This window comes from Cyanistes caeruleus, unplaced genomic scaffold (genome assembly GCF_971803275.1).
Source record: "Cyanistes caeruleus unplaced genomic scaffold, bCyaCae1.hap1.1 HAP1_SCAFFOLD_100, whole genome shotgun sequence".
Taxonomy (NCBI): domain Eukaryota; kingdom Metazoa; phylum Chordata; class Aves; order Passeriformes; family Paridae; genus Cyanistes; species Cyanistes caeruleus.
In genome coordinates this window covers 213,535-225,392 of record NW_028255902.1, presented here as the reverse complement: position 1 = coordinate 225,392, position 11,858 = coordinate 213,535, and the positions used below count along the sequence as shown (strand labels likewise).

At 54.6% G+C, this 11,858-nt stretch overlaps 1 protein-coding gene across 1 annotated transcript; it reads left to right on the top strand.

The window, feature by feature from the left end:
- Positions 1-642: 642 nt before the first annotated feature.
- LOC147646360 (uncharacterized) lies at positions 643-7,103 on the top strand. Its single transcript, XM_086873560.1, has 10 exons — positions 643-870; positions 1,227-1,298; positions 1,387-1,458; positions 2,038-2,145; positions 2,794-2,865; positions 3,518-3,589; positions 3,677-3,778; positions 4,230-4,337; positions 4,622-4,693; positions 5,820-7,103. Exons 1-10 carry the CDS (start codon positions 774-776, stop codon positions 5,858-5,860), a joined length of 816 nt encoding a protein of 271 aa, XP_086729686.1. The 5' UTR covers positions 643-773; the 3' UTR covers positions 5,861-7,103.
- The last annotated feature ends 4,755 nt before the right edge of the window (positions 7,104-11,858 follow it).

Genomic DNA, 11,858 nt, shown 5'->3' with positions numbered 1-11,858 from the left:
CCAAAGCAAGACCCTGTGTCCCTGAAGGGACCCGCCCTGCTCTGTGGCCTGGACTGAAGATGGGTCCCTCCTGCCAGGGCAGGGCCCAGCACAGCTCTTCTGTTCCAATAAAGAGATGGAGCTCTCACCCCAGTGTCTGGCTGGTACCACCAGCAAAGCCCACACAGCACCAGCCCTGGCTGAGCTCCATGTCCAGGAGCAGGCAGGGCTGACCACAGTGTGGGCAGGCAGGAGCCAGGCAGGGGCTGCTGTGACCAGAGGCAGGGCCCTGAGGGGCTGGGGGAGTCTGTGTTGAGCATCCCTGGGATGAGGGCACATTTCCTTCAGTGGCATCACCTGGGCCTGGACCTCCTCCAGTGCCATGCCCAGGAAAAGAGGCAACCATCAAGAGCATCTCCTGGGACACTGCCTGTCCAGCAATGTCAGCAGGCAAAACCAAGGTTTTGTTTAGCAATGACCTTTTGATGAAGTCAAAGATTCACAGTCAGAGCAGTCCTCTAGTACAGATGGGAGTACACTTGGGGCAGACATCTAAGGCCATGAGGTCACAGCAGCCTGTGGGGTGACAGCAGGCTGAGGTGACAGCAGGCTCTGAGGTCACAGAGGTCCCAGAGCCCCGTGGTTGCCCAGCACCACAAGGACCGAGCAGTCAGTCCTTGACCACGACTGTTGTGGCAGCAGCGGCGGCGGCAGCAGCGGTGCTGACATTGGGACAGCGGTGTCAGGACAGTGGTGGCAGCAAGAGCTGCAGGACTGGCAGTGAGCAAGGCACCATGGCCTTTGCTCTGCGCCTCCTCCTCCTGCTCCTCCTGGCAGTGGCCCTGCCTGACAGGGCTGCCCAGGCTGCTCCGTGGCGAGCAGGGCGAGCAAGTGAGCCGGCAGCCTCAGTCCCCTTTCCCGGGACAGTGCTCCCTTCTCCCTGGGAAGCATTGGGGATGGTTTTCCCCAGGGCTTTAGGGATGGTTTTCTCTGTGGGAGGGACAGAGGCCTCAGGGGCCCTTGGCTGGTCCCACTGCCCTTCCAAGGATGTTGCACAGGGCCTGCAAAGAGGGTGGAGAGTGACCAGAGCCAGCCCAGAGCTCCCCAGGCCCCTCTGCAGCTTTGGCCATGTCCATTGACATCTGGCTCCCATGGCCTTCCCTGACCCCCTTGCAGTGCCCAGTTCCCTAAGGCAGAAGGGGGTCCCAGCACACCATGGAATGGTTCTGATTTGTGCTCCCTTCCAGATGAGGGTGGTAGGAAGGCTTCTCCAGCAGCTTGGCTTCATGAAGATTTTCTGCCTCTGGAGCCCCATGCAGGTATGTTCTCACTGTCCCAACAAGGAATAATCATTGACAACGTGGCAGGAACCAGGTGACAGAAGCTTCTGTGGCTGTTGAGTTACAGGTGTGTCTGCAGCGAGGACATTTCAAGCTCCTTTTCTGGTTGCTGCACGCAAGCCCAGCTCCCATCACAGGGGTGAGTGGTGTGTCCCTGCTGATCCCACAGGCTGAGCCCTGGTTCTGTGGGATCCATTCATCTGAAATGGAAATGCTTTCTGTTAAGGTCCTCCTAGAGGGAGGAACAAACCTACAGGAGACAAGAGGCTGAGTAATCTGGAGAGACGCCGTGGTGTGTCCATGTCCCTCAGCCTTCTCCTGACACTCAGCAGCCGGGGGCTTTCTCTGCACATCTGGACATGCTGTGCCCGGCACAGCAGGAAGGGATCCATTTCAGACTCACTGCCCCTCTGCTGCTTTCACAGCCTGCAGGGCTGTTTCTCAGCCTGGCCTGGCTGCAGCTTCTCCCCAGCCTCTGCAGGAAGGCATTTGGCATCAGCTGACAGGGAGCCCAAACTGCAGCATGGGCCATGCACACCCTGAAATCCCCTGCAATTTCCCAGTCTTGTGGTAGATGTGTCTGGCCTGGCTCCAAAGTTTGGATGCCTTCCTGAAACTTATCCATATCTTTGACAACTATTGCCTCCTGAAGATGCCACCTTCATGTTGGGGAACAAACTGCCCCACCTGATGCATGTATCCCTCTTCCTTTCTCCAGAGACGGAAGGAGAGGCTGCGCTGAAGGCAGCGTTTCCCGGAGGAAGCAGTGGCCCATGGGCAGCCTCTGCTGCAGGAAGGGAGGCCATGCCAGGCACAGTCCCAGGAGGTAATTGCTGTGCGCCTGAGCCCTGCTGAGGCTTGAGCTGCCATCTCTGCTGCTTGGCAGTGCAGGCACAGCCCAGACAAGACCAGCACAGCCCAGTGGAATTATCCCCAGCAGGCTCAGGGCATTTGGCTACTGAGCAGTCCTGCTGGGGTCCCTCCACGGGAGACAGGTCCCAAATCCTGGCAGCAGCTGCAAAGGGGTGCCCATGGTGGGGAATAGGCAGAGGGGGAGGGCAAGGCTCCACTGTATCCTGAAAGAGCCTGGCCCAGTCCCTATGGGATGGGAGAGCTGTCCCAGCAGAACGTGGGCAGGAGGGAGGGAGGGCCTGAGGGACAGTTGTGGCACTGCCTGCTGTAGTTCTTCCCCACTGCTTTTACAATTCTTTCAGCTGTGGCAGAGAGAGGGCCCCAGTGGGGCCTGGGCTGCTCCAGCCACCTCTCCCAGGGATGCTGCACAGGGCCTGCAAAGAGGGTGGAGAGTGACCAGGAGCCAGCCCAGAGCCCCCAGGCCCCTCTGCAGCTGTGGCCATGTCCACTGACATCTGGCACCCACAGCCTTAGTGCGACTCCCTTGCACTGCCCGGTTCCCTAAGGTAGAAGGGGATCTCGGAACACCATGGAAACAGTTCTGATCTGTGCTCCCTTCTAGATTTGGAACTCAACCTCAATTATTTGGAAGTGCTACTGAATGATACTTTGAATATCTTGGAGAATGCTGGAGGCAAGTTCTTCTATTCCCTTTACTGACAGAACACAAAATGACAAGGTGGCAAGAGCATTTGCCATATCTCTTAACATAATCTCAGGCTTGTTGGGTTCTGGAAATCTCGCCCTGCTCCCTTCTAGAGCCCTGAGGGATCCCACAGGTCACTACCAGTGGGAAGAAGGAGCATTTAGCTGTCAATCTTCTTCCCGTGTGTAATATCAGTGTCTCCTTCCATGTGCTCTGTGCAGCCACGGAGAAGAGCAGAGAGGGAAGGGGCCGGGCCCAGGGCTGTGCCCCGGGGCTGTGCCTTGCATGGCTCCTTTGCCAGCCCCAGGGAGCCTGAGGGTCTCCTACAGAGCCACGGGAGCTGTTCTGTCCTACCTTTTTTTTCAGCCAAGCCTCTTGCTGAAGGTGATCTGGCTTCCCAACCCACGCCCAGGACTGAGGCTCTGGAAGATGGTGAGGGTAGGTGAAGGCCTTTCCCCCTGGGAGAGCTGCCAGCTCAGAGCCCAAGGCTTGGCCAGGAGAGCATCGCTGCAGGTGCCAGGACAGAGCCATGCACATGTGTGCCCTCGCCCTGTGTGATCCTCTCACCACTCCTGAGGCTCAGTGCTGCCTGTTCAGATCAGAAGAGATGACAGAAGCTTCTGTGGCTGTTGAGTTACAGGTGTGTCTGCAGGGAGGACTTTCCCAGCTCCTGGGTTGGTTGCTGCACACAAGCCTGACTCCCATCACAGGGGTGAGTGGTGTGTCCCTGCTGACCCCACAGGCTGAGCACTGGTTTTCTGGGATCCATTCCTATGAAATGGAATTATTTTGCTCTAAGGTCCTCCAAGAGGAAATACCAAAGCTACAGGAGTTATGAAACCCCATGAGCCATCCAAACCCATGAGGCAAATGCTGAAGAAAATTCTGCAAGAAGGACAAGGTGGGTCCATGTCCCTCAGCCTTCTCCTGAGACTCAGCAGCTGGGGACTTTCTCTGCACATCTGGACACGCAGTGCCCAACACAGCAGGAAGGGATCCATGGCAGCCTTGCTGCCCTGCTGCTGCTTTCATGCCCTGCAGGGCTGTTTCCCAGCCTGGCCTGGCTGCAGCTTCTCCCCAGCCTCAGCAGGAAGGCATTTGGTATCAGCTGACAGGGAGCCCAAACTGCACCATGGGCCATGCACACCCTGAGATCCCCTGCAATTTCCTGGTCTCAGGCTGGATCAGGTGTAGGGCCTGCTTGGAGGAGGGAGGGCCCTGGCCAGCCCCAATAACCTGGGTGTTTTCCTTGTCCTTATCCATGACTTTGACAAATATTGCCTCTTGAACATGCCACCTCCCCAGTGGGGAATGGTTCCATTTGATCCAGCTGTGGCTCTTCCTTTCTCCAGAGATGAACCCAAAGGCTGTGCTGAAGGCAGCGTTTCCCGGAGGAAGCAGTGGCTCATGGGCAGCCTCTGCTGCAGGAAGGGAGGCCATGCCAGGCACAGACCCAGGAGGTAATTGCTGTGTCTCTGGGCCTGAGCCCTGCTGAGGCTTGAGCTGCCATCTCTGCTGCTTGGCAGTGCCTGCCTTTCAGGGATTTTGCACAGAGCATGGAAAAGGTGTTGAGAATGTCCAGAGCCAATCCAGAGCTTTCCTCAGGCTCCTCTGCAGCTTTGGCCATATCCACTGACATCTGGCTCCCACAGCCTTACCTGACCCCCTTGCAGTGCCCCATTCCCTAAGGCAGAAGGGGATCCCAGCACACCATGGAATGGTTCTGATCTGTGCTCCCTTCTAGATTTGGATCGTGACATGGAACATCTGGAAGTGGTGGTAGATGGTGGTTTGAAGACCTTGCCAGATGCTGGAGGCAAGTTCTCAATGTCCCTTTCTGCACAGAACAATCAGTGTCAAGGTGGCAAGAGCTCACTCACGTGCCATTTCCCTTGAGAGTCTGAAGGTTGATGGATTCTGGAAACCTCGCCCTGTCGTTCCGATTGGGAACGGCTTTAAAGAATGACAATGGACTCTCAAGGGAGTCACCACACGAGAATTCCTTAGTTTATTGCTTCAGCTCTGTCTTATAGACAGATACGTGGAAAAGTACAGAAAGGAAACTCTTATTGGTTAGCAAAGTATTACATCACTATCATTGGTCAGGGGCACTTTGCCCCCCTTGACTGTCTCCTGCAAGGAGAAACAACAGGCTGCAAAACAACACCTGCAAGGCTGTTTAGTATCTCTGAGAATTGTTTTAATTCTTTCTCATATTTTTCCCAGGCTATTTTCTCAGGCAGCCTGAGGAGCCATGCGGCCTGCAATTGTACAGGCACTGTGGTTCAGATTTAGCATCCATAACTCACCCTTTTCTGTTAAATAAAAAAGCAGTGTTTGTTCTATATTTTACTGGGCCCTTGTAGAATAAAGAACGAACACAGCTCAAGAAGTTTTTTGCTAGAACTTTGAATGGATGCTGATCTAGAATTAATTTAGAATTTTGGTTTATGTTTTGGTATTTAGGATTTGTTCTCTTTGCAAGGACTTGATGGTTGAGTCTAATATTTCTAATTCAGTGAATTAATACACACACTATACAAAACTATATACAACATTGTTAGTCTGTTCGAATTGACAGTCTAACATGTCAATAGAGTAGTTTGAAAGAACACCAAAGTGATAAAAACAATGCACAATGCAATTTATATGCAATTTATGCTGCTTTGATCCCCTCTTCTTATCCCGCTTTTTTTTTTTTTTTTTTTTTTTTTTTTCCAAATACAATTGAGGGATTTTTGAGGGATTTATAAAGTTTACATGGTTGCTGTTGTTGTTCATCGGGTTTGAACAGTAGTTCATGAATTTCAGGAAGGTTTAGGGAATTTGAAGTTACTATCTCTTCGTGGCTGGTTGTCAGTTTCGTAAACACAAAACTTGTCAGTTCTGTAAACACAAAACTTAAAAGATACAAACTGAGTGAGTAAATTTGGGTCCCGCAGGGACTGCAGGACGCTGGCACGGCTCAGGCCGCTGGAGTTGACAGACTTTGTCAAGGTATTTCTTTGGGTTGGTGCAGAAGGTCCCGGTGGAGTGGCCCGCCGTTGTCTTTCTTTCCCCCCGCCACTTTTATGGGTGCAGGGGGGCCGCTGCTAGAGTTCAGATCGGGAGCGCAGCACGGCAAGCGCTCTCTCTCTCTCTCCCGCGCCTCCCTGCTGGAGCGTGGGGGGAGCGCAGTGGGCGCAGGGCTAGCGCCTCCCGCGCACGCACGGGGCGAGCGAGGTTCGCCGGCCCCCCCCGCGCTTTCTCGCGGGTGCTTTGGACGCGCAGGGGGGGCAATGCCTGCCACGGGCCTGGCCCCGGCCCCAGATTTGGGCTTGAGTTCGGGTTTTTTGGGGTTCTCGCGGCCGGCGGCGGCGGGCAGGCGCAGGGGGAAGGCGAGGCCGCTGCCTCCCCTCTCCCCGCCGCTCTTCCGCCCTCGGTCGGCCAGCGGCCGGCCGGACCACGGCTGGTGGCGGCGGGCAGGCGCAGGGGGAACGCGGTTGCTGTTTCCCCTCCCCCCGCCTCGGCGGCGGCAGCGGCCCGCCGCGCTCTGGATCCGCGCCTGGACTCCTCGGCGGCGGCGGCCCGCGCGCCGGGCGCGGGGGAGTTGAGCGCTGACTCTCTCTCTCTCCCCCGCCGCGCTGACGGGCCGCAGCGGGGATGTCTGCGTTTCTGTTTGCGGCACAGAAGGAAGAAGCTCGGACAGCGCGGAGGCGCTGGAGAAAGCAGGTTCTGCGGCGGCCGGCGGTGGCACTTTTGGCGCCGGCGGAGGCTTTGCGGGTGGCACAGGCGGAGGCGGGCAGTCTCTGCTTTCCTGCCGCTTTCCCGTTGGCAAAGCTCGCGTGCCGAGCTCCGCGGATGGCGGCCGCTCAAACCTCTCTGGAGAGGGAGATCTCTGGGCCGCAGATTGCTCTCGCTCGCCGCTAAAGTCCTCCGAGGGTCTGGGCAGAGCTAAAAGAGCACTATGCAGCTCATCCACGGTTTCATCTCTCGGTCCCTTATCTTGTACAACGGAGGAACTTTCGGCATCAAAGTTTCTCCTCCCGGTTTCACTGTCCTCAGACTGGCTCCGTTTCAGCGCTTTAAAAAGCACTCCCCAGGTAGCTGCTAGGCTACACACGCTGATATCTCCGTTAATGAATTCTGACCATAAATGGTTCTCTATCGACAGCCAAAGTTCGAGATCAAAGGCATTGTCCATAGTTATAACAAAACCTTGCTCTTTCACCCACTGAAATAAAGCATGCATGGCATCTTCAGAAACACTGAGTCCCATGCGGGGCAGGGCATCCTGCCATGCAAAGTAGGCAAGCTGTTCATCAGCTGAAGTACAGTCCTTCATTATGAGGACTTTATCTTGGCGGCTCCGCGAATGCAATTATGCAGACGCTAACGGCTCAGACCCGGGAATTTTGAGCTCTGCTTCGCCAAGACGAGCCGTTCCAAACTCACTCACCGGCAGGTTCCACTATCCCGTTGGTTTCCAGAACCAGCTTCTTCTTGGAAAGCCCGGGAGAATTCCACTTACCCCTCTAGGGGGAAGGGCTGGCTTTTTCCCGCTTGCTGCTTACCCTCAGGGGATTAGCAGATCACGTCGGTCGCTTTCTGACCTCGGGGGTCGGCTGCAGTTTATGTCGGGTTACCGGACCTCAGGGGTCGGTTCACATCACGTCGGGGTCACCAGATGTCGTTCCGATTGGGAACGGCTTTAAAGAACGACAATGGACTCTCAAGGGAGTCACAACAGGAGAAATCCTTAGTTTATTGCTTCTGCTCTGTCTTATAGACAGATACGTGGAAAGTACAGAAAAGAAACTCTTATTGGTTAACAAAGTACTACATCACCATCATTGGTCAGGGGCACTTTGCCCCCCCGACTCTCTCCTGCAAGGAGAAACAACAAGCTGCAAAACAACACCTGCAAGGCTGTTTAGTATCTCTGAGAATTGTTTTAATTACTTCTCATTAATTTCTCAGGCTAGCCTTCAATCAGGCCTGAGAGCTATGTGGCCTGTAATAACTACAGGCACTCTGGTTCAGATTTAGCATCCATATTTGGTCACTCAGGAGCTGGTCTGGGGGCTCCAGAGGTGGGTGAGGAGCATTGCCTTTGGTGTGCCAGGGACTGGCAGACACTGCAGGGCTGGGATAGAGGCTCTGGGGGGATTTGGGTTCCAGGGCAGTGCAGTGCTGGGGTTACAGGGCAGGACAAGGCTGGACCTGACCCTTCCTCCCCTTTGAAACACAAAATGTTTCCAGCCAACAATCTTCTCCAGTCTCTCACAACAGTCTCTCCTCCAGTCTCTCACAACAGGCAAAGCTGGAGGTGGAATCCCTATTTTGGTCATGGGCACCTGGCTGAGAAGGACAATGCTTTTCCATAGGAAGGAAAGAGGCACAGGGTTTGGAAAGCAAGTGAGAGCTGGACATCAGGAGGCCAAGGCCAGCCCAGTTTGTCAGTAATGGCAGATTTTGTCTGGGAGCAGTCTTTGGATATAGCAGTCATTGGAATGTTGGAGGTGGAATCAAAATTTTGGCCATGGATGCTTGGAGAAGCAGGACAGTTTTTTCCTGTAGGAAGGAATTCACAGTACCTTAGTGAATTTAGTGTTTTAATAGCAGATGAGAAGAGACCCTCAACATGTCAAGGTCAGTTGGACCAGTCAGGAGGCCCCTGGGAGGCCAAAGCAGCCAGACCTGTTCTGTGTTCCCTTGATTTTATGAATCTCCATGGAGTCACAATGGACCCTTACTTCCATGGGGCCCTGGAGTGTCATAATGGTGCTGTGATTCCATGGGATCCTGCAGTGTCATAGTGGAGCATTGATTATAAGAAGACCTGCAGTGTCACAGTGGACTCTTGATTCCATGGAGTTCCACAGTGTCACAATGGCCTCAGGATCCATCAGGCCCTGCAGTGTCACAATGGTCCCAGCGATTCCATGAGGCCTTGCAGTGTCACAATGGTCTCTGTGGTCCCACAGGCCCCTCAATGTCACGTGACTCCTCTGTTCCATGAGGCCTGAAATGTCACAATGGACCTTGGTGGTTTGCAGTGTCACAAAGGTCTCCTCTGGCTCCACAGTGTCACCCTGGACCTTTGGTTCCATGCAGCCCTGCAGTGTCACAAAGGCCTCTTGGTTTCACGAGGCCCCACAGGATCCCAATGGTTCTCTTGGTTCTGTGGGGACCACAATGGTCTCACTGGTTCCATGAGGTCTCACAGTGTCACAATGCTTTGTTTATTTCATGGTGCCCCACAGTGTCACAGATGTCCCTTGGTTCCATGGGGCCCTGTGCTGGTGCATTCCCCCCTCCCCTTCTCAGGCCGCCCTGCCAGCTGAGAAATGCTCCTTGGGCCTGGGCCTTGGCCAACAGCCCCTGGGCTCAGCTCCTCTGCAGCTCATCAGAAACACTGTCTGCTCCCAGGCACTGCTGCTGCCCAAGCAGCTCCTGCTTGCTTCAGGAGCAGCCCTGGGAACTGTTTCTGTTCCCTCCGTGGCACAACATCCCTGTTCTCAGCCTTGCAAAGAAAGCTGTTGATGCCAAGTGCGGCCAGGATGAAACATTGCTGTGCCTGAAGCCCCTCTCTTGGGGCCCTACAAACAGCGCTCCAAAAGGAGCCCCTTGCAGCTCTCCTGGGCCAGCCACCTCCCTCGGAGTGGGGCCTCTGTGAGCCGGGAACTCTCCCGTTTGCTGCACTCGGGGCATCCCCGAACAAGGACGGAGCCTGGGCCGATCCCCCCACTCCTCCAGGCTCAGCCCTTGGCCCGCTGGGGAGATGCCAAAGCATCGGCAGGGAGCATTTCCCTGCCCTGCAGGGGAATTTCTCACAGCTGCCTTGCACTGCCTCTTTGTGTCTGTGTGCACACACCAGTGCTGTGCCCTGGCAAATGTGGCAGAAATGCTGCTCTGGGAGGGGCTGGAGTGCCTTGGAGATCTGAGTCAGTCAGGCCTGTGAGTGAGGGTAAGTCACAAGGTATAAGCTAAGTTCAATGCTGCCTAGTGTTCTTCTTTTGCTCCATTGTTAGGATTAATATAAATTATGAGCTAATTTAAATACTGTTTAGTATTATTCCTCTGCTAATTTGATAAGTCATAGGTTGTGAGTTAGGTTAAACACAGTAAATGCTGTATTATAATTAGCAAAATGTTTTGCTAAATTGTGACATTTGAGGTTTCATTTAAGGTTAAGGTATAACTGAAGTCCTGTTAAGTTTGAGCTCTGTTAAGTGAGCCAACTCTGGGATGTTATCATGTGTTGTCACACAACTGTACTGTGATGTCACAGAAGACTGTGATGTCAAAAATTCAACCTGTGATGTCACAGTCTGTTCTGTGATGTCACAGAGCCACCCTCGATGATGGCACTGTCTGCTCAATGGCCTCACACCATCCTTTATGATGTCACAGCCAGCTCTGTGATGTCATAACCCATCAGTGATGTCACACAACCATCTCTGTAACGTCATACAGATACCCTGTAATGTCACAGCACATACTTTGACCTCACAACCAGGTCTAGGATGTCATAAAGCCATGTCATGATGTCACAGCCATCTATGTGATGTCACACAGTCCCCTCTATGATGCCATAGCTGCTCAGTGAGGTCACACAACAAACTCTGTGATGTCACAGCCCCATCTGTGACCACACACAACCCACTCGGTGCTGTCACAGAGCCCCTTTCTGACATCATAGCTGCTCTGGGGCTCCAGGACACAGCCACAGAGGAGCTGCTGGGACACAGCCACCTCTGGCACATCCCACAGCCCCTGCCAGTGCTGAGCCCCTGGCAGCTCTGTCTGGGCCTGCTCTCTGTGTCCCTGAGCTGCCCTGGCAGGGCCCCAGCCCTGCTGGGCTGTGCTCAGGAGCTGCTCCTGGCCAGAGCTGTCTCCCTGCTGTGGTCTGTTCCCATGGCAACATCTGCCCCATTGTTATGGTCTGTTTCCATGGTAACCATAACCAGTCCCCTGTTGCTATGCTATTTACATGACAACCATCACAGGACCTGTTGCTATGATCAGTCCCTTGGCAGCTCCATGGGGACCCCATGCCAGGGGTGGTTGCCATGGACACCAGCTCAGGCCTGGAGCCAGAGCCCGTTGCCATGGCAACCATTTGCAGTCCCATCCCCAGGCTCATGGGATCCCAGAGCCACAGAATTGGCTGAGTTGGGAGGGAGCCATGGGGATCCTCCAGTCCAACTGCTGGCCCTGCACAGGACACCCCAACAATCCCAGCCTGGGCCTGGCAGCGCTGGCCAAACGCTGCTGGAGCTCAGCCAGCCCTGGAGCTGGGAGCCTTCCCTGGGGAGCCTGTTCAGTGCCCCAGCAGCCTCGCGGGAAAAACCTTTTCCTCACATCCAGCCTAAACCTGCCCGCCTCAGCTCCAGCCGCTCCCTCCACTCCTGTCCCTGGGCACCAGAGGGAAGAGGTTCCCGCAGCCCCCAGCCAGGGACCCGCTCCCAAGGCTGCTGCCATGGCAACCAGGCCTGGCACCAGCTGGGATGCTTCGTTTCCACGGGCTGGGCTTCAGGAATGGCATTCCCCAATTTCCTGCTCCCGCTGAAACCGCGCTGCCACTCGCTTCCCTCCCACCTCCCATGGAAAGCACAAAAGGCAAAGATCCCAGGCAGGGATAAGAACAATTTATTTGGAACAGCAACAAGATAAGGAACAAACGGGAACAGAAACAATGTGAATAACAGAAGGGATAAGACAAACTATTCATAGGGAAAACTAAAATGCGACTGATTGGCTCTTCCTGGCCACATATTTCCTCCTGCCAGGAAAGGACACTCTTCTCCTCTGGTGAGAGAGGGAGTCCTTTTCCCGCCCCTGGCAATGACCTGAGATGGGATTGAATATAATGACAGGGCCATGGCCAGACCCTCATGTTCTTTGATCTCTCATCATGTCATTGCCATGGGCAGGAAGAGGGACGGGTGTCTTCCCAGCATGGATCCCAGGGAACACGGATCACCAGGTCTATTCCC

Excerpts from the sequence above, each read along its gene's own strand:
- LOC147646360 (XM_086873560.1), top strand. The coding sequence starts at position 774 with ATGGCCTTTGCTCTGCGCCTCCTCCTCCTGCTCCTCCTGGCAGTGGCC. Across the intron at positions 2,146-2,793 it reads GCCAGGCACAGTCCCAGGAG|ATTTGGAACTCAACCTCAAT; the intron begins GTAATTGCTGTG and ends GCTCCCTTCTAG. Across the intron at positions 4,338-4,621 it reads GCCAGGCACAGACCCAGGAG|ATTTGGATCGTGACATGGAA; the intron begins GTAATTGCTGTG and ends GCTCCCTTCTAG.